General features: G+C 49.1%; 1 protein-coding gene across 1 annotated transcript in view; it reads right to left on the bottom strand.

The window, feature by feature from the left end:
* Positions 1-8,308: 8,308 nt before the first annotated feature.
* The window catches only part of LOC135557946 (signal-induced proliferation-associated 1-like protein 1), a 195,742-nt gene continuing 177,358 nt past the window's right edge, over positions 8,309-26,692 (bottom strand). The window contains exons 22-26 of the mRNA XM_064991677.1: positions 24,793-25,021; positions 23,418-23,570; positions 22,308-22,425; positions 12,023-12,101; positions 8,309-10,984 (exon numbers count right to left, since the gene is read on the bottom strand). Of these exons, the coding sequence (XP_064847749.1) occupies positions 10,841-10,984; positions 12,023-12,101; positions 22,308-22,425; positions 23,418-23,570; positions 24,793-25,021 (723 nt within the window). The 3' untranslated portion in view covers positions 8,309-10,840. The remainder of the gene's footprint in view (positions 10,985-12,022; positions 12,102-22,307; positions 22,426-23,417; positions 23,571-24,792; positions 25,022-26,692) is intronic.

The following is a 26,692-nucleotide window of genomic DNA, read 5'->3' as shown; positions in this document are numbered from 1 at the left end:
ACTTTATCCTCATTTTTTTCACTGTCTTAACAGAAGTAATGACAGAACAGAAAAATAATAAATGAAAGAGGAAAGACCAACGTGACAGAGCATTCAGAACGGAGGAAAAGAGCTGCTACTGTGTAAGGCAAGTGTGTGTCTGCGAGAACATGGAGCTCAACTTCAACCCCTCTGCCTTACGTGACAGTTTGTCATGTATTCCTTTTGAAAGGCAATGACAAGAGTTCAAAACTAGGGCACTAAAATGTAGTAATAGCATCTCACTTCAACCCCCGACTAACGGTCTTCTTCAGTCACTGGTACGTTAACGGGGGTAAAAGAGGAGTTGGACGACAGATCGGTCTCTCACGCAGACCGACAGACTCAACCCCCGACTAACGGTCTTCTTCAGCCACTGGTACGTTAACGGGGTAAAAGAGGAGTTGGACGACAGATCGGTCTCTCACGCAGACCGACAGACTCAACCCCCGACTAACGGTCTTCTTCAGCCACTGGTACGTTAACGGGGGTAAAAGAGGAGTTGGACGACAGATCGGTCTCTCACGCAGACCGACAGACTCAACCTCCGACTAACGGTCTTCTTCAGCCACTGGTACGTTAACGGGGGTAAAAGAGGAGTTGGACGACAGATCGGTCTCTCACGCAGACCGACAGACTCAACCCCCGACTAACGGTCTTCTTCAGTCACTGGTACGTTAACGGGGGTAAAAGAGGAGTTGGACGACAGATCGGTCTCTCACGCAGACCGACAGACTCAACCCCCGACTAACGGTCTTCTTCAGCCACTGGTACGTTAACGGGGGTAAAAGAGGAGTTGGACGACAGATCGGTCTCTCACGCAGACCGACAGACTCCATCTTGGAACTCCAGACTTCACCATTGTTAAAAACGTTCTGGACACAATTCCATAGTTGTGGAGGGCTCTCGCTGGTGCAGGCTACGGACCGAGCACGGTGGGCTTCACAGCTTTAAACCGGTTTTGCCAGGAACCCGGTGCGCTGACTTCGAGCGAATACACACTAGGTATTGATGAGTATTGGGGTGTAAACATTAGTGCAAACAGTTGGGTTTTGCAACAAAAACAAGTTTCTATTGGAGAGATTCAGGAAGCTCCCTCCCTGTTTCGTTCAGTATGTTTCAGAGGTTTTAGTATAGATTAGAGACTCCCTCACCCCAACAGAGGTTATAGTATAGATTAGAGACCTCCTCACCCCAACAGAGGTTATAGTATAGATTAGAGACTCCCTCACCCCAACAGAGGTTAGAGTATAGATTAGAGACCCCCACCCCAACAGAGGTTTTAGTATAGAGACCCCACCCCAACAGAGGTTTTAGTATAGATTAGAGACTCCCTCACCCCAACAGAGGTTTTAGTATAGATTAGAGACTCCCTCACCGCAACAGAGGTTAGAGTATAGATTAGAGACCCCCACCCCAACAGAGGTTTTAGTATAGATTAGAGACCCCCACCCCAACAGAGGTTTTAGTATAGATTAGAGACTCCCTCACCCCAACAGAGGTTATAGTATAGATTAGAGACTCCCCCACCCCAACAGAGGTTTTAGTATAGATTAGAGACTCCCTCACCCCAACAGAGGTTAGAGTATAGATTAGAGACCCCCACCCCAACAGAGGTTTTAGTATAGATTAGAGACTCCCTCACCCCAACAGAGGTTATAATATAGATTAGAGACTCCCCCACCCCAACAGAGGTTTTAGTATAGATTAGAGACTCCCTCACCCCAACAGAGGTTAGAGTATAGATTAGAGACCCCCACCCCAACAGAGGTTTTAGTATAGATTAGAGACTCCCTCACCCCAACAGAGGTTAGAGTATAGATTAGAGACCCCCTGTCCCCAATTGAAGTTTTAGTATAGATTAGAGACCCCCTCACCCCAACAGAGGTTATAGTATAGGTTAGAGCCCAACAGAGGTTATAGTATAGATTAGAGACCCCCCACCCCAACAGAGGTTATAGTATAGATTAGAGACCTCCTCACCCCAACAGAGGTTATAGTATAGATTAGAGCCCAACAGAGGTTATAGTATAGATTAGAGACCTCCTCACCCCAACAGAGGTTATAGTATAGATTAGAGCCCAACAGAGGTTATAGTATAGATTAGAGACCCCCCACCCCAACAGAGGTTATAGTATAGATTAGAGACTTCCTCACCCCAACAGAGGTTATAGTATAGATTAGAGCCCAACAGAGGTTATAGTATAGATTAGAGACCTCCTCACCCCAACAGAGGTTATAGTATAGATTAGAGCCCAACAGAGGTTATAGTATAGATTAGAGACCCCCCACCCCAACAGAGGTTATAGTATAGATTAGAGACCCCTCACCCCAACAGAGGTTATAGTATAGATTAGAGACTCCCCACCCCAACAGAGGTTTTAGTATAGATTAGAGACTCCCTCACCCCAACAGAGGTTATAGTATAGATTAGAGACCCCTCACCCCAACAGAGGTTAGAGTATAGATTAGAGACCCCTCATCCCAACAGAGGTTAGAGTATAGATTAGAGACCCCCACCACAACAAAGGTTATAGTATAGATTAGAGACCCCCCACCACAACAGAGGTTATAGTATAGATTAGAGTCCCCCTCACCCCAACAGAGGTTATAGTATAGATTAGAGACCCCCCCACCCCAACAGAGGTTATAGTATAGATTAGAGACTCCCTCACCCCAACAGAGGTTAGAGTATAGATTAGAGACCCCCCACCCCAACAGATGTTATAGAATAGATTAGAGACCCCCACCACAACAGAGGTTATAGTATAGATTAGAGACTCCCTCACCCCCAACAGAGGTTAGAGTATAGATTAGAGCCCAACAGATGTTTGATTATAGATTAGAGACCCCTCACCCAAACAGAGGTTAGAGTATAGATTAGAGACCCCTCACCCAAACAGAGGTTAGAGTATAGATTAGAGACCCCTCACCCCAACAGAGGTTATAGTATAGATTAGAGACCCCTCACCCCAACAGAGGTTAAAGTATAGATTAGAGACCCCTCACACCAACAGAGGTTAGAGTATAGATTAGAGTCCCCCTCACCCCAACAGAGGTTATAGTATAGATTAGAGACCCCCCCACCCCAACAGAGGTTATAGTATAGATTAGAGACCCCTCACCCCAACAGAGGTTAGAGTATAGATTAGAGACCCCCCACCCCAACAGATGTTATAGAATAGATTAGAGACCCCCACCACAACAGAGGTTATAGTATAGATTAGAGACTCCCTCACCCCCAACAGAGGTTAGAGTATAGATTAGAGCCCAACAGATGTTTGATTATAGATTAGAGACCCCTCACCCAAACAGAGGTTAGAGTATAGATTAGAGACCCCTCACCCCAACAGAGGTTAGAGTATAGATTAGAGACCCCTCACCCCAACAGAGGTTATAGTATAGATTAGAGACCCCTCACCCCAACAGAGGTTAAAGTATAGATTAGAGACCCCTCACACCAACAGAGGTTAGAGTATAGATTAGGAACCCCCCACCCCAACAGAGGTTATAGTATAGATTAGAGACCCCCCTCCCCAACAGAGGTTATAGTATAGATTAGAGACCCCCTCACTCCAACAGAGGTTATAGTATAGATTAGAGACCCTTCACCCCAACAGAGTTTAGAGTGTAGATTAGAGACCCCTCACCCCAACAGAGGTTAGAGTATAGATTAGAGCCCAACAGAGGTTAGATTATAGATTAGAGACCCTCACTCCAACAGAGGTTAGAGTATAGATTAGAGACCCTCACCCCAACAGAGGTTATAGTATAGATAAGAGACTCCCTCACCCCAACAGAGTTTGGAGGAGGTAGATTAGAGACCCCTCACCCCAACAGAGGTTAGAGTATAGATTAGAGACCCTCACCCCAACAGAGGTTATAGTATAGATTAGAGCCCAACAGAGGTTAGATTATAGATTAGAGACCCCTCACCCCAATAGAGGTTAGAGTATAGATTAGAGACCCTCACCCCAACAGAGGTTATAGTATAGATAAGAGACTCCCTCACCCCAACAGTTTGGAGGAGGTAGATTAGAGACCCCTCACCCCAACAGAGTTTGGAGGAGGTAGATTAGAGACCCCTCACCCCAACAGAGTTTGGAGGAGGTAGATTAGAGACCCCTCACCCCAACAGAGTTTGGAGGAGGTAGATTAGAGACCCCTCACCCCAACAGAGTTTGGAGGAGGTAGATTAGAGACCCCTCACCCCAACAGAGTTTGGAAGAGGTAGATTAGAGACCCCTCACCCAACAGAGGTTATAGTATAGATTAGAGACCCCTCACCCCAACAGAGGTTAAAGTATAGATTAGAGACCCCTCACACCAACAGAGGTTAGAGTATAGATTAGAGTCCCCCTCACCCCAACAGAGGTTATAGTATAGATTAGAGACCCCCCCACCCCAACAGAGGTTATAGTATAGATTAGAGACCCCTCACCCCAACAGAGGTTAGAGTATAGATTAGAGACCCCCCACCCCAACAGATGTTATAGAATAGATTAGAGACCCCCACCACAACAGAGGTTATAGTATAGATTAGAGACTCCCTCACCCCCAACAGAGGTTAGAGTATAGATTAGAGCCCAACAGATGTTTGATTATAGATTAGAGACCCCTCACCCAAACAGAGGTTAGAGTATAGATTAGAGACCCCTCACCCCAACAGAGGTTAGAGTATAGATTAGAGACCCCTCACCCCAACAGAGGTTATAGTATAGATTAGAGACCCCTCACCCCAACAGAGGTTAAAGTATAGATTAGAGACCCCTCACACCAACAGAGGTTAGAGTATAGATTAGGAACCCCCACCCCAACAGAGGTTATAGTATAGATTAGAGACCCCCCTCCCCAACAGAGGTTATAGTATAGATTAGAGACCCCCTCACTCCAACAGAGGTTATAGTATAGATTAGAGACCCTTCACCCCAACAGAGTTTAGAGTGTAGATTAGAGACCCCTCACCCCAACAGAGGTTAGAGTATAGATTAGAGCCCAACAGAGGTTAGATTATAGATTAGAGACCCTCACTCCAACAGAGGTTAGAGTATAGATTAGAGACCCTCACCCCAACAGAGGTTATAGTATAGATAAGAGACTCCCTCACCCCAACAGAGTTTGGAGGAGGTAGATTAGAGACCCCTCACCCCAACAGAGGTTAGAGTATAGATTAGAGACCCTCACCCCAACAGAGGTTATAGTATAGATTAGAGCCCAACAGAGGTTAGATTATAGATTAGAGACCCCTCACCCCAATAGAGGTTAGAGTATAGATTAGAGACCCTCACCCCAACAGAGGTTATAGTATAGATAAGAGACTCCCTCACCCCAACAGTTTGGAGGAGGTAGATTAGAGACCCCTCACCCCAACAGAGTTTGGAGGAGGTAGATTAGAGACCCCTCACCCCAACAGAGTTTGGAGGAGGTAGATTAGAGACCCCTCACCCCAACAGAGTTTGGAAGAGGTAGATTAGAGACCCCTCACCCAACAGAGGTTAGAGTATGGATTAGAGACCCCTCACACCAAGAGGTTAGAGGAGGTATTGGGAATATGGGGTTGGCTGGTCAGCAAAACAAAAGCAATTGCACACACTACGCTGACACAGGGGACACATACACACACTGCAAGAGAGAGAGAGAGAGAGAGACGCACATCTGTGTGATGACTAGGTGTTTCCCTCCCTGTCCTGGTGTCACTCTGGCCAATCTTACATAAGTGTCTGAACGGAGGTGGAGAGATAGCGTCTGAACGGAGGTGGAGAGATAGCGTCTGAACGGAGGTGGAGAGATAGTGTCTGAACGGAGGTGGAGAGATAGTGTGAACAGAGGTGGAGAGATAGTGTGAACAGAGGTGGAGAGATAGTGTGAACAGAGGTGGAGAGATAGTGTGAACGGAGGTGGAGAGATAGTGTGAACGGAGGTGGAGAGATAGTGTCTGAACGGAGGTGGAGAGATAGTGTCTGAACGGAGGTGGAGAGATAGTGTGAACAGAGGTGGAGAGATAGTGTGAACAGAGGTGGAGAGATAGTGTGAACAGAGGTGGAGAGATAGTGTGAACGGAGGTGGAGAGATAGTGTGAACGGAGGTGGAGAGATAGTGTCTGAACGGAGGTGGAGAGATAGTGTCTGAACGGAGGTGGAGAGATAGTGTGAACGGAGGTGGAGAGATAGTGTGAACGGAGGTGGAGAGATAGTGTGAACAGAGGTGGAGAGATAGTGTGAACAGAGGTGGAGAGATAGTGTCTGAACGGAGGTGGAGAGATAGTGTGAACGGAGGTGGAGAGATAGTGTGAACAGAGGTGGAGAGATAGTGTGAACGGAGGTGGAGAGATAGTGTGAACAGAGGTGGAGAGATAGTGTGAACAGAGGTGGAGAGATAGTGTGAACGGAGGTGGAGAGATAGTGTGAACGGAGGTGGAGAGATAGTGTCTGAACGGAGGTGGAGAGATAGTGTCTGAACGGAGGTGGAGAGATAGTGTGAACGGAGGTGGAGAGATAGTGTGAACGGAGGTGGAGAGATAGTGTGAACAGAGGTGGAGAGATAGTGTGAACAGAGGTGGAGAGATAGTGTCTGAACGGAGGTGGAGAGATAGTGTGAACGGAGGTGGAGAGATAGTGTGAACAGAGGTGGAGAGATAGTGTGAACGGAGGTGGAGAGATAGTGTGAACGGAGGTGGAGAGATAGTGTGAACGGAGGTGGAGAGATAGTGTGAACGGAGGTGGAGAGATAGTGTGAACGGAGGTGGAGAGATAGTGTGAACGGAGGTGGAGAGATAGTGTGAACGGAGGTGGAGAGATAGTGTGAACAGAGGTGGAGAGATAGTGTGAACAGAGGTGGAGAGATAGTGTCTGAACGGAGGTGGAGAGATAGTGTGAATGGAGGTGGAGAGATAGTGTCTGAACGGAGGTGGAGAGAGTGTCTGAACGGAGGTGGAGAGATAGTGTGAACAGAGGTGGAGAGATAGTGTGAACGGAGGTGGAGAGATAGTGTGAACGGAGGTGGAGAGATAGTGTGAACGGAGGTGGAGAGATAGTGTCTGAACGGAGGTGGAGAGATAGTGTCTGAACGGAGGTGGAGAGATAGTGTCTGAACGGAGGTGGAGAGATAGTGTGAACAGAGGTGGAGAGATAGTGTGAACAGAGGTGGAGAGATAGTGTCTGAACGGAGGTGGAGAGATAGTGTCTGAAAGGAGGTGGAGAGATAGTGTGGAGGTGGAGAGATAGTGTCTGAACGGAGGTGGAGAGATAGTGTCTGAACGGAGGTGGAGAGATAGTGTCTGTGTGGAGGTGGAGAGATAGTGTGGAGGTGGAGAGATAGTGTCTGAACGGAGGTGGAGAGATAGTGTCTGAACGGAGGTGGAGAGATAGTGTCTGAACGGAGGTGGAGAGATAGTGTGGAGGTGGAGAGATAGTGTCTGAACGGAGGTGGAGAGATAGTGTGGAGGTGGAGAGATAGTGTCTGAACGGAGGTGGAGAGATAGTGTCTGAACGGAGGTGGAGAGATAGTGTCTGAACGGAGGTGGAGAGATAGTGTGAACAGAGGTGGAGAGATAGTGTCTGAACGGAGGTGGAGAGATAGTGTCTGAACGGAGGTGGAGAGATAGTGTCTGAACGGAGGTGGAGAGATAGTGTCTGAACGGAGGTGGAGAGATAGTGTGAACGGAGGTGGAGAGATAGTGTCTGAACGGAGGTGGAGAGATAGTGTCTGTACGGAGGTGGAGAGATAGTGTCTGAATGGAGGTGGAGAGATAGTGTGAACGGAGGTGGAGAGATAGTGTCTGTACGGAGGTGGAGAGATAGTGTCTGAATGGAGGTGGAGAGATAGTGTATATATATATATACACACACTATGAGAGAGAGAGAGAAGCATTTTAACACACAGTGGATAGATCATGGCTGCACATTTAAGTTGGTGAGACTTCCACTTTTCAGCACTGGATGGTACTGTACGCAACAACAGCAGGCTCTGGCACCTACGAAACAAGATATTAATAATATAGAAAGCTAGCTCTGGTCCAGGGTGTAAGTACTTATTTCTCCACTAATGGGTGTGGAGGAAAATGCAGTAATGCCATGGACCAGAACTAGTAGAAACCATAATATCAGGCTTTAATAGCAAGAACAGAAGTCATTTGAATCCATTTAAATCATAAAATAATGAAATTTTATCAAGAGAAAACTAAAAACACGGACAACTTCAGTTGCACTGTACGCAACAAAAACAACTTATTTATTCATTTTTATAATATACAAACACATAAATACATCCGAAAATGCCCCCCCCCCCCCCCCCCCACCCCGATTAAAATGACTCGTCGACCGGAATTTTAAAAGTTTTCACAGAATTAACATTCCTTGAGATGGAGAAGAGAAAACATCTGTCTTTCTTTCCTTCTCTTCAGCGTCTCGTTACCAAAGGCAGGAGATGTCCCATTGCTTTTAGAGAAGTTAAAGGAAACTTACACGCCCCCCAACCAAAAAAAGGACCCAACTCTTGTGGTATTTGTTTCATTAGTCCACTGTTGATATAGTCCCAAAATGTTTTGTATGTCAACAATCCAATATATAGAAATGTAGCAAAATAAAGACATACAGCCGTTATGAGGCATTTTATGAAGCTGCATTTTGGGTGGAATTCTCCTTTAAGACGGCTGCCTCAAACCTTATGATGCCATGTTTCCACTTCAGATCTTTCCTCTGAGACCAAGTTTGGTTGTAACTCCTTTGCTATTGCTTTTAAGACCTACACGGTTCCTCATCACCAATATGCTCCTGATTTCACCCATGTCATGTGATCCTGGAGTCCTTGATAATGATGGCTTGTTGTTTTGAAGCGGTCCTGGCTAAACAGTACAGTTCTTTTGCTGTCAGGTCTTTGGTCAAAGTGTCACAAGCATCTGTAATTAGTTGTAGGATTTAACATGGCAGAGGTTTCAGTGGAGGCGTGGTTGTGGGGTAAGAGTGTGTGTGGGGTTGTGTGGTAAGAGTGTGTGTGGGGTAAGAGGGTGTGTATGGTTGTGGGGTAGAGGTGTGTGTGGGGTAAGTGTGTGTGTATGGTTGTGGGGTAAGAGTGTGTGTATGGTTGTGGGGTAGAGGTGTGTGTGGGGTAAGAGTGTGTGTATGGTTGTGGGGTAAGAGTGTGTGTATGGTTATGGGGTAGAGGTGTGTGTGGGGTAAGAGTGTGTGTATGGTTATGAGGTAAGAGTGTGTGTATGGTTATGGGGTAGAGGTGTGTGTGGGGTAAGAGCGTGTGTATGGTTGTGGGGTAAGAGTGTGTGTATGGTAGTGGGGTAAGAGTGTGTGTATGGTAGCCTTGTGTATGCCAGCTATATAGGCTTGATCGTGACACACTACAGGCCAACTAGACTAGTAAGGGGGCACTACGGGAGAAGTATAGAGGAATGTCTGTCAACCAAAACCAACAAAAAAAAACACTGACTCTTGTTAAGTTCTCCTTCAGATGTCGCCTGGCCTAATGACAGTGACTCCATGTACCTCTCAATGCCCCGGTCCAAACCAGTACAGGTACAATGTGTTGATGGTCAGAATGCAGACTATACAGTAAACCACAGATAGCTAGTTGATATGTACAGGTGAGGAACAGATGGGTCTCCATTCTCTCTAAGTGTTTGTTCTTACAGAAATACATACAGATCTGTGTTCCCTGTAGATTGAGGAATATAAATGTACAGAAAAAACAGCTGGCAACACAGGGCTGGTTTTCTTGTCTCTTCCCTCCCGCTGTCTGTCTGTCTCTTCCCTCCCGCTGTCTGTCTGTCTGTGTCTGCCTGCCTCTTCCCTCCCGCTGTCTGTCTGTCTGTGTCTGCCTGCCTCTTCCCCCCCGCTGTCTGTCTGCCTGTCTGCCTCCCGTCTGCCTGTCTGCCTCCCGTCTGCCTGTCTGCCTCCCGTCTGCCTGTCTGCCTCCCGTCTGCCTGTCTGCCTCCCGTCTGCCTGTCTGCCTCCCGTCTGCCTGTCTGCCTCCCGTCTGCCTGTCTGCCTCCCGTCTGCCTGTCTGCCTCCCGTCTGCCTGTCTGCCTCCCGTCTGCCTGTCTGCCTCCCGTCTGCCTGTCTGCCTCCCGTCTGCCTGTCTGCCTCCCGTCTGCCTGTCTGCCTCCCGTCTGTCTGTCTGCCTCCCGTCTGTCTGCCTCTTCCCTCCGTCCATCTATCTGCCTGTCTGTTGGGGTAGTGTAGACAGAGGTAGCATCAGACAAGTCAAATTTGCAGAGGAGGAAGAGTGGAGACAGGGAGAAGAAGAGATGAGATTCCACAGTCTCCTGTTACTCTGTGCTCTTATGTGCTTTGAGGCCTTAGCCGAAGAGGTGTACTGTACAGCCACTGAGAGGCTGGCTATTGGGGTAAAACACAAGTCTGTCTTTATGTCGGAGTCTTCCTACCACCTCCAGAGTGAAGTCAGCTCAGACAGTGAGGGAGGAGAGGAGGAGGACGGAGCGCTAGTCTTCTGAGCTGGCAGTACCGAGAGCCCATCACAATTACACACACAGCTCCCCTTCAAATCCCACAGTATGAAATGAATCCTTCATTATTTAACAGAAGAAGACTGTCCTTCTAGCTAATCCTGAGTTTCAGTGGGTAGTTGAGAGAGGAAACCTTAGTTGGCACTTCAGAGAGTGAAATAAGAACTTCCAGGGACAAGGAAGAGGCATGGAGAGTGGAATCAGTACTTCCGTTTGTGCAAGGGAGAAGGGGAATGTTTTTGGGACTGGTCCTCTTTCTTTTCATTTACTCTTCTCCTTTCTCCTTTTCCTCCCCCTCCTCTTCTGGTCAATGTGGTAGAACCCTCCTCCTCTCCTTCTCTGTTTGTCTCAGTTCATGTCGATGGTGTTGAAGACCCACTCTGTGAACTTCTTGAGTTTGGCAGCAGAGCTCTGGGACTCCTCCTGCAGCCGCTGGTTATCTTCCCAGAGCCTTTTGATCTGCAGATGGAGACGCTGCTTCTCCTCACGCTCCTACAAGAGGGAGGGAGAGGGGGAGAGGGGGATAAGTAGTGGGGGGGTAAAGAGGAGAGATAAACGAGGGAGAGAAACAAGGAGGGAGAGAGAGGGCAAGGGCGGACAGAGAGCAAAAAATAGTTAAAAGGGGAGGAGAAGGATGGAGAGAGAGAGAGAGAGAGCGAGAGAAGGAGTGAGAGAAGGAGTGAGAGAAGGAGTGAGAGAAGGAGTGAGAGAAGGAGTGAGAGAAGGAGAGAGAGAAGGAGAGAGAAGGAGAGAGAGAAGGAGAGAGAGAAGGAGTGAGAGAAGGAGTGAGAGAAGGAGGGAAAGAGCGAGAGAAGGTGAGACAAGGGATACATGTTTAAGTTAGAGTCAGCAACTCTACATAACAGGGATGATTACTCTATATAACACAACTAGGGATGATTACTCATATATATATATATAATAGACGGTAGCTATAACACCGCTAGGGATGATTACTCTATATATAACAGACGGTAGCTATAACACCACTAGGGATGATTACTCTATATATATAATAGACGGTAGTTATAACACCGCTAGGGATGATTACTCTATATATAACAGACAGTAGCTATAACACCGCTAGGGGTGATTACTCTATATAACACCGCTAGGGATGATTACTCTATAACAGACGGTAGCTATAACACCACTAACTCTATATAGGCTCTCGAGTGGCGCAGCGGTCTAAGGCACTGCATCTCAGTGCTAGAAGCATCACTCCAGACCCTGGTTTGATTCCAGGCTGTATCACAACCGACCGTGATTGGGAGTCCCATAAGGCGGCGCACAGTGGAGCAGAAGTTTGGTTTTGCGTGTGCGTGTATGTGTGTGTGTGTGTGTGTGTGTGTGTGTGTGTGTGTGTGTGCGTGAGTAGTCCATTAGAATGAGTATTGTTGTTTTGATGGTTCGTTGCTAAGCTAAGTGCATGTATTGATTTGTGCGGTTATAGATGTCCATTTTTCCACATAAATATGCTGAAATTATGAGATGAGACATATTGTGTGTGTGTGTGTGTGTGTGTGTTACCTTCTTCAGGTCATCCTGTAGCATCTTGACCACGGCTTCAAGCTTGGTCACATTCCTCTCCAGACCTGCTGGACCCTCACTGAGGAGACAGAGAGTTAAACATACATTTAACCACACAAACCCAAGTGTCACCTAAATTGGATCTTCATTTAAAGAGATTGATGTAAAGCACTTCCATATTCGTAACATATCAATTTAAATGTAGTTAAGTCACAAGTGCGTGTTGACCTTACAGGGAAATGCTTACTGACAAACCAACAACACAGTTTTAACAAAAATAAAAGAGTTAAGAAAATATTTACTAACTAAGAAAAAAGAAAAAAAACACAATAAAATAACAACGAGGCTATATACAGGGGGTACCTGTACAGAGTCAGTGTGGAGGCTATATACAGGGGGTACCGGTACAGAGTCAGTGTGGAGGCTATATACAGGGGGTACCGGTACAGAGTCAGTGTGGAGGCTATATACAGGGGGTACCGGTACAGAGTCAGTGTGGAGGCTATATACAGGGGGTACCGGTACAGAGTCAGTGTGGAGGCTATATACAGGGGGTACCTGTACAGAGTCAGTGTGGAGGCTATATACAGGGGGTACCGGTACAGAGTCAGTGTGGGGGCTATATACAGGGGGTACCTGTACAGAGTCAGTGTGGAGGCTATATACAGGGGGTACCTGTACAGAGTCAGTGTGGAGGCTATATACAGGGGGTACCGGTACAGAGTCAGTGTGGAGGCTATATACAGGGGGTACCTGTACAGAGTCAGTGTGGAGGCTATATACAGGGGGTACCTGTACAGAGTCAGTGTGGAGGCTATATACAGGGGGTACCTGTACAGAGTCAGTGTGGAGGCTATATACAGGGGGTACCTGTACAGAGTCAGTGTGGAGGCTATATACAGGGGGTACCGGTACAGAGTCAGTGTGGAGGCTATATACAGGGGGTACTGAGTCAATGTGGAGGCTATATACAGGGGGTACCTGTACAGAGTCAATGTGGAGGCTATATACAGGGGGTACCTGTACAGAGTCAGTGTGGGGGCTATATACAGGGGGTACCTGTACAGAGTCAATGTGGAGGCTATATACAGGGTGTACCGGTACAGAGTCAGTGTGGGGGCTATATACAGGGGGTACCTGTACAGAGTCAATGTGGAGGCTATATACAGGGGGTACCGGTACAGAGTCAGTGTGGAGGCTATATACAGGGGGTACCTGTACAGAGTCAATGTGGAGGCTATATACAGGGTGTACCGGTACAGAGTCAGTGTGGGGGCTATATACAGGGGGTACCTGTACAGAGTCAGTGTGGAGGCTATATACAGGGGGTACCTGTACAGAGTCAGTGTGGAGGCTATATACAGGGGGTACCGGTACAGAGTCAGTGTGGAGGCTATATACAGGGGGTACCTGTACAGAGTCAGTGTGGAGGCTATATACAGGGGGTACCGGTACAGAGTCAATGTGGAGGCTATATACAGGGGGTACCGGTACAGAGTAAATGTGGAGGCTATATACAGGGGGTACCTGTACAGAGTCAGTGTGGAGGCTATATACAGGGGGTACCTGTACAGAGTCAGTGTGGAGGCTATATACAGGGGGTACCGGTACAGAGTCAGTGTGGAGGCTATATACAGGGGGTACCGGTACAGAGTCAGTGTGGAGGCTATATACAGGGGGTACCGGTACAGAGTAAATGTGGAGGCTATATACAGGGTGTACCGGTACAGAGTCAGTGTGGAGACTATATACAGGGTGTACCGGTACAGAGTCAGTGTGGAGGCTATATACAGGGGGTACCGGTACAGAGTCAGTGTGGAGGCTATATACAGGGGGTACCGGTACAGAGTCAGTGTGGAGGCTATATACAGGGGGTACCGGTACAGAGTAAATGTGGAGGCTATATACAGGGTGTACCGGTACAGAGTCAGTGTGGAGACTATATACAGGGTGTACCGGTACAGAGTCAGTGTGGAGGCTATATACAGGGGGTACCGGTACAGAGTCAGTGTGGGGGCTATATACAGGGGGTACCTGTACAGAGTCAGTGTGGAGGCTATATACAGGGGGTACCTGTACAGAGTCAGTGTGGAGGCTATATACAGGGGGTACCGGTACAGAGTCAGTGTGGAGGCTATATACAGGGGGTACCTGTACAGAGTCAGTGTGGAGGCTATATACAGGGGGTACCGGTACAGAGTAAATGTGGAGGCTATATACAGGGGGTACCTGTACAGAGTCAGTGTGGAGGCTATATACAGGGGGTACCGGTACAGAGTCAATGTGGAGGCTATATACAGGGGGTACCTGTACAGAGTCAGTGTGGAGGCTATATACAGGGGGTACCGGTACAGAGTCAATGTGGAGGCTATATACAGGGGGTACCTGTACAGAGTCAGTGTGGAGGCTATATACAGGGGGTACCGGTACAGAGTCAGTGTGGGGGCTATATACAGGGGGTACCTGTACAGAGTCAGTGTGGAGGCTATATACAGGGGGTACCTGTACAGAGTCAGTGTGGAGGCTATATACAGGGGGTACCTGTACAGAGTCAGTGTGGAGGCTATATACAGGGGGTACCGGTACAAAGTCAGTGTGGAGGCTATATACAGGGGGTACCGGTACAGAGTCAGTGTGGAGGCTATATACAGGGGGTACCGGTACAGAGTCAGTGTGGAGGCTATATACAGGGGGTACCGGTACAGAGTCAGTGTGGAGGCTATATACAGGGGGTACCGGTACAGAGTCAGTGTGGAGGCTATATACAGGGGGTACCGGTACAGAGTAAATGTGGAGGCTATATACAGGGTGTACCGGTACAGAGTCAGTGTGGAGACTATATACAGGGTGTACCGGTACAGAGTCAGTGTGGAGGCTATATACAGGGGGTACCGGTACAGAGTCAGTGTGGGGGCTATATACAGGGGGTACCTGTACAGAGTCAGTGTGGAGGCTATATACAGGGGGTACCTGTACAGAGTCAGTGTGGAGGCTATATACAGGGGGTACCGGTACAGAGTCAGTGTGGAGGCTATATACAGGGGGTACCTGTACAGAGTCAGTGTGGAGGCTATATACAGGGGGTACCTGTACAGAGTCAGTGTGGAGGCTATATACAGGGGGTACCGGTACAGAGTCAGTGTGGAGGCTATATACAGGGGGTACCGGTACAGAGTAAATGTGGAGGCTATATACAGGGGGTACCGGTACAGAGTCAGTGTGGAGACTATATACAGGGTGTACCGGTACAGAGTCAGTGTGGAGACTATATACAGGGTGTACCGGTACAGAGTCAGTGTGGAGGCTATATACAGGGGGTACCGGTACAGAGTCAGTGTGGGGGCTATATACAGGGGGTACCTGTACAGAGTCAGTGTGGAGGCTATATACAGGGGGTACCTGTACAGAGTCAGTGTGGAGGCTATATACAGGGGGTACCTGTACAGAGTCAGTGTGGAGGCTATATACAGGGGGTACCGGTACAGAGTCAGTGTGGAGGCTATATACAGGGGGTACCTGTACAGAGTCAATGTGGAGGCTATATACAGGGGGTACCGGTACAGAGTCAATGTGGAGGCTATATACAGGGGGTACCTGTACAGAGTCAGTGTGGAGGCTATATACAGGGGGTACCGGTACAGAGTCAGTGTGGAGGCTATATACAGGGGGTACCTGTACAGAGTCAATGTGGAGGCTATATACAGGGGGTACCTGTACAGAGTCAGTGTGGAGGCTATATACAGGGGGTACCGGTACAGAGTCAATGTGGAGGCTATATACAGGGGGTACCTGTACAGAGTCAGTGTGGAGGCTATATACAGGGGGTACCGGTACAGAGTCAGTGTGGAGGCTATATACAGGGGTACCGGTACAGAGTCAGTGTGGAGGCTATATACAGGGGGTACCTGTACAGAGTCAGTGTGGAGGCTATATACAGGGGGTACCTGTACAGAGTCAGTGTGGAGGCTATATACAGGGGGTACCGGTACAAAGTCAGTGTGGAGGCTATATACAGGGGGTACCGGTACAGAGTCAGTGTGGAGGCTATATACAGGGGGTACCGGTACAGAGTCAGTGTGGAGGCTATATACAGGGGGTACCGGTACAGAGTCAGTGTGGAGGCTATATACAGGGGGTACCGGTACAGAGTCAGTGTGGAGGCTATATACAGGGGGTACCGGTACAGAGTAAATGTGGAGGCTATATACAGGGTGTACCGGTACAGAGTCAGTGTGGAGACTATATACAGGGTGTACCGGTACAGAGTCAGTGTGGAGGCTATATACAGGGGGTACCGGTACAGAGTCAGTGTGGGGGCTATATACAGGGGGTACCTGTACAGAGTCAGTGTGGAGGCTATATACAGGGGGTACCTGTACAGAGTCAGTGTGGAGGCTATATACAGGGGGTACCGGTACAGAGTCAGTGTGGAGGCTATATACAGGGGGTACCGGTACAGAGTCAGTGTGGAGGCTATATACAGGGGGTACCTGTACAGAGTCAGTGTGGAGGCTATATACAGGGGGTACCTGTACAGAGTCAGTGTGGAGGCTATATACAGGGGGTACCGGTACAGAGTCAGTGTGGGGGCTATATACAGGGGGTACCTGTACAGAGTCAGTGTGGAGGCTATATACAGGGGGTACCTGTACAGAGTCAGTGTGGAGGCTATATACAGGGGGTACCGGTACAGAGTCAGTGTGGAGGCTATATACAGGGGGTACCGGTACAGAGTCAGTGTGGAGGCTATATACAGGGGGTACCGGTACAGAGTCAGTGTGGAGGCTATATACAGGGGGTACCGGTACAGAGTCAGTGTGGAGGCTATATACAGGGGGTACCGGTACAGAGTAAATGTGGAGGCTATATACAGGGTGTACCGGTACAGAGTCAGTGTGGAGACTATATACAGGGGGTACCAGTACAGAGTCAGTGTGGAGACTATATACAGGGTGTACCGGTACAGAGTCAGTGTGGAGGCTATATACAGGGTGTACCGGTACAGAGTCAGTGTGGAGACTATATACAGGGTGTACCGGTACAGAGTCAGTGTGGAGGCTATATACAGGGTGTACCGGTACAGAGTCAGTGTGGAGGCTATATACAGGGGGTACCGGTACAGAGTAAATGTGGAGACTATATACAGGGTGTACCGGTACAGAGTCAGTGTGGAGACTATATACAGGGTGTACCGGTACAGAGTCAGTGTGGAGGCTATATACAGGGTGTACCGGTACAGAGTCAGTGTGGAGGCTATATACAGGGTGTACCGGTACAGAGTCAGTGTGGAGGCTATATACAGGGTGTACCGGTACAGAGTCAGTGTGGAGGCTATATACAGGGGGTACCGGTACAGAGTCAGTGTGGAGGCTATATACAGGGGGTACCGGTACAGAGTCAGTGTGGAGGCTATATACAGGGGGTACCGGTACAGAGTCAGTGTGGAGGCTATATACAGGGGGTACCGGTACAGAGTAAATGTGGAGGCTATATACAGGGTGTACCGGTACAGAGTCAGTGTGGAGGCTATATACAGGGGGTATCGGTACAGAGTAAATGTGGAGGCTATATACAGGGTGTACCGGTACAGAGTCAGTGTGGAGGCTATATACAGGGGGTACCGGTACAGAGTCAGTGTGGAGGCTATATACAGGGGGTACCGGTACAGAGTCAGTGTGGAGGCTATATACAGGGGGAACCGGTACAGAGTAAATGTGGAGGCTATATACACGGGGTACCGGTACAGAGTCAATGTGGAGGCTATATACAGGGGGTACCTGTACAGAGTCAATGTGGAGGCTATATACAGGGTGTACCTGTACAGAGTCAATGTGGAGACTATATACAGGGGGTACCTGTACAGAGTAAATGTGGAGGCTATATACAGGGGGTACCTGTACAGAGTAAATGTGGAGGCTATATACAGGGGGTACCGTTACAGAGTCAATGTGGAGGCTATATACAGGGGGTACCGGTACAGAGTCAGTGTGGAGGCTATATACGGGGGGTACCAGTACAGAGTAAATGTGGAGGCTATATACAGGGGGTACCGGTACTGAGTCAATGTGGAGGCTATATACAGGGGGTACCGGTACTGAGTCAATGTGGAGGCTATATACAGGGGGTACCGGTACTGAGTCAATGTGGAGGCTATATACAGGGGGTACCTGTACAGAGTAAATGTGGAGGCTATATACAGGGGGTACCGTTACAGAGTCAATGTGGAGGCTATATACAGGGGGTACCTGTACAGAGTAAATGTGGAGGCTATATACAGGGGGTACCGGTACAGAGTAAATGTGGAGGCTATATACAGGGGGTACCGGTACAGAGTCAATGTGGAGGCTATATACAGGGGGTACCTGTACAGAGTCAATGTGGAGGCTATATACAGGGTGTACCTGTACAGAGTCAATGTGGAGACTATATACAGGGGGTACCTGTACAGAGTAAATGTGGAGGCTATATACAGGGGTACCTGTACAGAGTAAATGTGGAGGCTATATACAGGGGGTACCTTTACAGAGTCTATGTGGAGGCTATATACAGGGGGTACCGGTACAGAGTCAGTGTGGAGGCTATATACGGGGGGTACCAGTACAGAGTAAATGTGGAGGCTATATACAGGGGGTACCGGTACTGAGTCAATGTGGAGGCTATATACAGGGGGTACCGGTACTGAGTCAATGTGGAGGCTATATACAGGGGGTACCGGTACTGAGTCAATGTGGAGGCTATATACAGGGGGTACCTGTACAGAGTAAATGTGGAGGCTATATACAGGGGGTACCGTTACAGAGTCAATGTGGAGGCTATATACAGGGGGTACCTGTACAGAGTAAATGTGGAGGCTATATACAGGGGGTACCGGTACAGAGTAAATGTGGAGGCTATATACAGGGGGTACCGGTACAGAGTCAATGTGGAGGCTATATACAGGGGGTACCGGTACCTAGTCAATGTGGAGGCTATATACAGGGTGTACCAGTACAGAGTCAATGTGGAGGCTATATACAGGGGGTACCGGTACCTAGTCAATGTGGAGGCTATATACAGGGTGTACCAGTACAGAGTAAATGTGGAGGTTTTATACAGGGGGTACCGGTACCGAGTCAGTGTGTGGGGGTACAGGTTAGTTGAGGTAGTCTGTACATGTAGGTGGGGGTGAAGTGACTATGCATAGATAATAAACAGTGAGTAGCAGCAGAGTAAAAACAAATGGGTGGGGGTTAAATGCAAATCGTCCTGGTAGCCATCTATTCATCAGTCTTGTGGCTAGGGGGGTAGAAGCTGTTAAGGAGCCTTTTGGTCCTAGACTTGGAGCTCCGGTACCGCTTGCCGTGAGTTAGCAGAGAAAAACAGTCTGACTCGAGTGGCTGGATTCTTTGGCAATTTTTAGGGCCTTCCTCTGACACCGCCTGGTATAGAGGTCCTGGATGGCAGGAAGCTTGGCCCCAGTGTTGTACTGAGCCGTTCGCACTACTCTTTGTTGTGCCTTGCGGTCGGAGGCCGAGCAGTTTCTATACCAGGCGGTGATGCAACTGGTCAGTATGCTCTCGATGGTGCATCTGTAGAACCTTTTTGAGGATCTGAGGACCAAATCTTTTCAGTCTCCTGAATAGACATGTCCTCTTCAGAGGGGTTGGGTGAAATGCGGAAGACACATTTCAGTTGAATGCATTCAGTTGTACAACTGACTGGGTATCCCCATTTCCCTTGCCCTCTTCACGACTGTCTTGGTGTGCTTGGACCATACTAGGTTGTTGGTGATGTGGACACCAAGGAACTTGAAGCTCTCAACCTGCTCCATTACAGCCGCGTCGATGAGAATGGGGGCGTGCTCGGTCTTCTTTTTCCTGTAGTCCACATTCATCTCCTTTGTCTTGATCAGGTTGAGGGAGAGGTTGTTGTCCTGGCACCACACGGCCAGGTCTCTGACCTCCTCCCTGTAGGCTGTCTCGTTGTTGGTGAACAGTCAATGATGGTGTTGGACTCGTGCACCCTTGAGGTGCCCATGTGTTGAGGATCAGCGTGGCAGATGTGTTGTTGCCAACCCTTACCACCTGGGGGCGGCCCGATCCAGTTGCAGAGGGAGGTGGTTAGTCCCAGGGTCCGTAGCTTAGTAATGAGCTTTGAGGGCAGGCTGTATCTCCAGGCTGGGCTGTGACTGGTGAGGGTTACCTGGATGAGGGTCTGGACAGAGGGGCAGGCTGTATCTCCAGGCTGGGCTGTGTGGTGAGGGTTACCTGGATGAGGGTCTGGACAGAGGGGCAGGCTGTATCTCCAGGCTGGGCTGTGTGGTGAGGGTTACCTGGATGAGGGTCTGGACAGAGGGGCAGGCTGTAGGTCCAAGCTGGGCTGTGACTGGTGAGGGTTACCTGGATGAGGGTCTGGACAGAGGGGCAGGCTGTATCTCCAGTCTGGGCTGTGTGGTGAGGGTTACCTGGATGAGGGTCTGGACAGAGGGGCAGGCTGTATCTCCAGGCTGGGCTGTGTGGTGAGGGTTACCTGGATGAGGGTCTGGACAGAGGGGCAGGCTGTAGGTCCAGGCTGGGCTGTGACTGGTGAGGGTTACCTGGATGAGGGTCTGGACAGAGGGGCAGGCTGTATCTCCAGGCTGGGCTGTGTGGTGAGGGTTACCTGGATGAGGGTCTGGACAGAGGAGCAGGCTGTATCTCCAGGCTGGGCTGTGACTGGTGAGGGTTACCTGGATGAGGGTCTGGACAGAGGGGCAGGCTGTATCTCCAGGCTGGGCTGTGTGGTGAGGGTTACCTGGATGAGGGTCTGGACAGAGGGGCAGGCTATAGGTCCAGGCTGGGCTGTGTGGTGAGGGTTACCTGGATGAGGGTCTGGACAGAGGGGCAGGCTGTAGGTCCAGGCTGGGCTGTGTGGTGAGGGTTACCTGGATGAGGGTCTGGACAGAGGGGCAGGCTGTATCTCCAGGCTGGGCTGTGTGGTGAGGGTTACCTGGATGAGGGTCTGGACAGAGGGGCAGGCTGTATCTCCAGGCTGGGCTGTGTGGTGAGGGTTACCTGGATGAGGGTCTGGACAGAGGGGCAGGCTGTATCTCTAGGCTGGGCTGTGTGGTGAGGGTTACCTGGATGAGGGTCTGGACAGAGGGGCAGGCTATAGGTCCAAGCTGGGCTGTGACTGGTGAGGGTTACCTGGATGAGGGTCTGGACAGAGGGGCAGGCTGTATCTCTAGGCTGGGCTGTGTGGTGAGGGTTACCTGGATGAGGGTCTGGACAGAGGGGCAGGCTATAGGTCCAAGCTGGGCTGTGACTGGTGAGGGTTACCTGGATGAGGGTCTGGACAGAGGGGCAGGCTGTATCTCCAGGCTGGGCTGTGTGGTGAGGGTTACCTGGATGAGGGTCTGGACAGAGGGGCAGGCTATAGGTCCAAGCTGGGCTGTGACTGGTGAGGGTTACCTGGATGAGGGTCTGGACAGAGGGGCAGGCTGTATCTCCAGGCTGGGCTGTGACTGGTGAGGGTTACCTGGATGAGGGTCTGGACAGAGGGGCAGGCTATAGGTCCAAGCTGGGCTGTGACTGGTGAGGGTTACCTGGATGAGGGTCTGGACAGAGGGGCAGGCTGTAGGTCCAGGCTGGGCTGTGTGGTGAGGGTTACCTGGATGAGGGTCTGGACAGAGGGGCAGGCTGTAGGTCCACGCTGGGCTGTGTGGTGAGGGTTACCTGGATGAGGGTCTGGACAGAGGGGCAGGCTGTATCTCCAGGCTGGGCTGTGTGGTGAGGGTTACCTGGATGAGGGTCTGGACAGAGGGGCAGGCTGTATCTCCAGGCTGGGCTGTGACTGGTGAGGGTTACCTGGATGAGGGTCTGGACAGAGGGGCAGGCTGTATCTCCAGGCTGGGCTGTGACTGGTGAGGGTTACCTGGATGAGGGTCTGGACAGAGGGGCAGGCTGTATCTCCAGGCTGGGCTGTGTGGTGAGGGTTACCTGGATGAGGGTCTGGACAGAGGGGCAGGCTGTATCTCCAGGCTGGGCTGTGACTGGTGAGGGTTACCTGGATGAGGGTCTGGACAGAGGGGCAGGCTGTATCTCCAGGCTGGGCTGTGTGGTGAGGGTTACCTGGATGAGGGTCTGGACAGAGGGGCAGGCTATATCTCCAGGCTGGGCTGTGTGGTGAGGGTTACCTGGATGAGGGTCTGGACAGAGGGGCAGGCTGTATCTCCAGGCTGGGCTGTGTGGTGAGGGTTACCTGGATGAGGGTCTGGACAGAGGGGCAGGCTGTAGGTCCACGCTGGGCTGTGACTGGTGAGGGTTACCTGGATGAGGGTCTGGACAGAGGGGCAGGCTGTATCTCCAGGCTGGGCTGTGACTGGTGAGGGCTGGAGGCTCCACTACCTCTGTGGTTAGAATCACTGAACACAAACCCTCTCTGGACTGGAGGGGGAGGGAGGGAGGGAGGCAGAGGGATAGGAGGAGGAAGAGAGAGGGGGGGAGGGATAGGAGGGAGGGAATGAGGGAGAGGGAAGGAGAGGGAGGAAAGGAGAGGGGGAGGGAGGGGGGAGGGATGGAGGGAAGGAAGGAGACAGAAGGAAGGAAGGAAGGAAGGGAGGAGGGGGAGGTAGGGAAGGTGGGGAGGGAGGGGGAGGGAGGAGGGGAGGGAGGGGGAGGGGAGGTAGGGAGGAAAGGAGGAGAGGGGATAGGGAGGGAGGGAGAAGGGATAGGGAGGGAATGAGGAGAGAGGGGATAGGGAGGGAAGGAGGAGAGGGGATAGGGAGGGAAGGAGGAGAGAGGGGATAGGGAGGGAATGAGGAGAGAGGGGATAGGGAGGGAATGAGGAGAGAGGGGATATGGAGGGAAGGAGGAGAGGAGATATGGAAGGAGGAGAGGGGATATGGAGGGAGGCAGAAGGGATAGGGAGGGAATGAGGAGAGAGGGGATAGGGAGGGGGAGGGAAGGAGAAGAGGTAGGGAGGGGGAGGGAAGGAGAAGAGGTAGGGAGGGAAGGAGGAGAGGGGATAGGGAGGGAGAAGGGGTCGGGAGGGAATGAGGAGAGGGGATAGGGAGGGAGGGAGAAGGGATAGGGAGGGAATGAGGAGAGAGGGGATAGGGAGGGAATGAGGAGAGGGGATAGGGAGGGGGAGGGAAGGAGAGGAGGTAGGGAGGGAAGGAGGTAGAGTAAATAAGAGGAAGAGAGAGATATAATTGTCAGAGGAAAACGTGAGAGAGGGAGAGAGAGAATGTGATTAAAGATCAGGTTGAGACAAATTGTAGTAGTAACTGTTGTCACGGGAGACACATCATTACTATGTAGTGTTCATCGTATACAGTCATTCCCTGCCTCTTCCTTTTGCAGGTATTGACCACATGCACCAGGTGAGTCCAGACACACACACACACACACACACACACACACACACACGCTCTTACTTTCGAAGGTATTGGCCACATCCACCAGGTGGGTCCAGTCCAGGGGGCTGTCCCTGCTCTCAGAGGGGGGGAGGGGCATCAGCTCCTGGGGAAGGGGGTGGCGCTGTCGCTCAACCATCTCAGCCAATGACGTGTCAGACGCAGACAGATCCCCTGTAGAGAGAGGACAAGAGGACGGATTAGGACCATGGACATCCCTAGAAGACAGATCCCCTGTAGAGAGAGGACGGATTAGGACCATGGACATCCCTAGAAGACAGATCCCCTGTAGAGAGAGGACAAGAGGACAGATTAGGACCATGGACATCCCTAGAAGACAGATCCCCTGTAGAGAGAGGACGGATTAGGACCATGGACATCCCTAGAAGACAGATCCCCTGTAGAGAGAGGACGGATTAGGACCATGGACATCCCTAGAAGACAGATCCCCTGTAGAGAGAGGACGGATTAGGACCATGGACATCCCTAGAAGACAGATCCCCTGTAGAGAGAGGACGGATTAGGACCATGGACATCCCTAGAAGACAGATCCCCTATAGAGAGAGGACAAGAGAACAGATTAGGACCATGGACATCCCTAGAAGACAGATCCCCTGTAGAGAGAGGACGGATTAGGACCATGGACATCCCTAGAAGACAGAACCACTGTAGAGAGAGGACGGATTAGGACCATGGACATCCCTAGAAGACAGATCCCCTGTAGAGAGAGGACAAGAGGACAGATTAGGACCATGGACATCCTTAGAAGACAGATCCCCTGTAGAGAGAGGACAAGAGAACGGATTAGGACCATGGACATCCCTAGAAGACAGATCCGCTGTAGAGAGAGGACAAGAGGACGGATTAGGACCATGGACATCCCTAGAAGACAGATCCCCTGTAGAGAGAGGACAAGAGAACAGATTAGGACCATGGACATCCCTAGAAGACAGATCCCCTGTAGAGAGAGGACAAGAGGACAGATTAGGACCATGGACATCCCTAGAAGACAGATCCCCTGTAGAGAGAGGACGGATTAGGACCATGGACATCCCTAGAAGACAGATCCCCCTGTAGAGAGAGGACGGATTAGGACCATGGACATCCCTAGAAGACAGACATTTTGAGTCTTTTCGATTAATTAATTCCATCAGTTTCCTCTCTCATTGAAAAATAAACTACACTATTATTCTTGAAGTCTGCAATAAATGTAATGAATATTTTTTTAACCAAAATGTAGATCAATACACCTACCAGAAGAGGGAGGCATATACACAGTCTTTATCCCCCCCCCCCCTGCTCGGCCACATCAAGTATTGAGTCACCAACGTGTCGAACTGTCTCAAGCTGTCTAGAACCACATTCCCCAGCCCTGTGTCAATACGGCTCCTCTCACCGTGGAGTTTGATCCCCTGTTTGTACGAAGGTCGTCTGAGGGGCACCCCGCGGGTGGTGGGAGAACGGGGCAACGTGGAGCAGCTGAACAGCACGTCACTAGCCAGGCTGGGGTCTGGTTCGAGGTCCCCCAGCCTCAGAGAGGGGACACGCTGGCCCCGGTAGATACTCTCATCAGACAGGGTGCGGTGGAGAGACCGACGGGTAGGGGGCTGGCCTGAGGACGAGGACTGGAGGAGAGAGAGAGTTAGACTGATGTCACCTGCTATCAGAAGTTAATATAGTAAAAACACACCACATGGACATGAGGATTAAAGCTATGACATGAGGATTAAAGTTATGACATGAGGATTAACATGAGGATTAAAGTTATGACATGAGGATTAAAGTTATGACATGAGGATTAAAGTTATGACATGAGGATTAAAGTTATGACATGAGGATTAAAGTTATGACATGAGGATTAACATGAGGATTAAAGCTATGACATGAGGATTAAAGTTATGACATGAGGATTAAAGTTATGACATGAGGATTAAAGTTATGACATGAGGATTAACATGAGGATTAAAGCTATGACATGAGGATTAAAGCTATGACATGAGGATTAAAGCTATGACATGAGGATTAAAGCTATGACATGAGGATTAAAGCTATGACATGAGGATTAAAGTTATGACATGAGGATTAAAGCTATGACATGAGGATTAAAGCTATGACATGAGGATTAAAGCTATGACATGATGATTAAAGCTATGACAGGAGGATTAAAGCTATGACATGAGGATTAAAGTTATGACATGAGGATTAACATGAGGATTAAAGTTATAACATGAGAATTAAAGTTATGACATGAGGATTAAAGCTATGACATGAGGATTAAAGCTATGACATGAGGATTAAAGTTATGACATGAGGATTAAAGTTATGACATGAGGATTAAAGTTATGACATGAGGATTAAAGTTATGACATGAGGATTAAAGTTATGACATGAGGATTAACATGAGGATTAAAGTTATAACATGAGAATTAAAGTTATGACATGAGGATTAAAGTTATGACATGAGGATTAAAGTTATGACATGAGGATTAAAGTTATGACATGAGGATTAAAGTTATGACATGAGGATTAACATGAGGATTAAAGCTATGACATGAGGATTAAAGTTATGACATGAGGATTAAAGTTATGACATGAGGATTAAAGTTATGACATGAGGATTAACATGAGGATTAAAGCTATGACATGAGGATTAAAGCTATGACATGAGGATTAAAGCTATGACATGAGGATTAAAGCTATGACATGAGGATTAAAGCTATGACATGAGGATTAAAGTTATGACATGAGGATTAAAGCTATGACATGAGGATTAAAGCTATGACATGAGGATTAAAGCTATGACATGAGGATTAAAGTTATGACATGAGGATTAACATGAGGATTAAAGTTATAACATGAGAATTAAAGTTATGACATGAGAATTAAAGTTATGACATGAGGATTAAAGTTATGACATGAGGATTAAAGTTATGACATGAGGATTAAAGTTATGACATGAGGATTAACATGAGGATTAAAGTTATAACATGAGAATTAAAGTTATGACATGAGGATTAAAGCTATGACATGAGGATTAAAGTTATGACATGAGGATTAAAGTTATGACATGAGGATTAAAGTTATGACATGAGGATTAAAGCTATGACATGAGGATTAAAGTTATGACATGAGGATTAAAGTTATGACATGAGGATTAAAGCTATGGCATGATGATTAAAGCTATGACATGAGGATTAAAGCTATGACATGAGGATTAAAGCTATGACATGAGGATTAAAGTTATGACATGAGGATTAAAGTTATGACATGAGGATTAAAGCTATGACATGATGATT

The sequence above is a fragment of the Oncorhynchus masou genome, chromosome 16, assembly GCF_036934945.1.
Source record: "Oncorhynchus masou masou isolate Uvic2021 chromosome 16, UVic_Omas_1.1, whole genome shotgun sequence".
NCBI lineage: Eukaryota > Metazoa > Chordata > Actinopteri > Salmoniformes > Salmonidae > Oncorhynchus > Oncorhynchus masou.
Note: the sequence above shows the minus strand (reverse complement) of the source record. Positions and strands in the feature narration are given on the sequence as shown.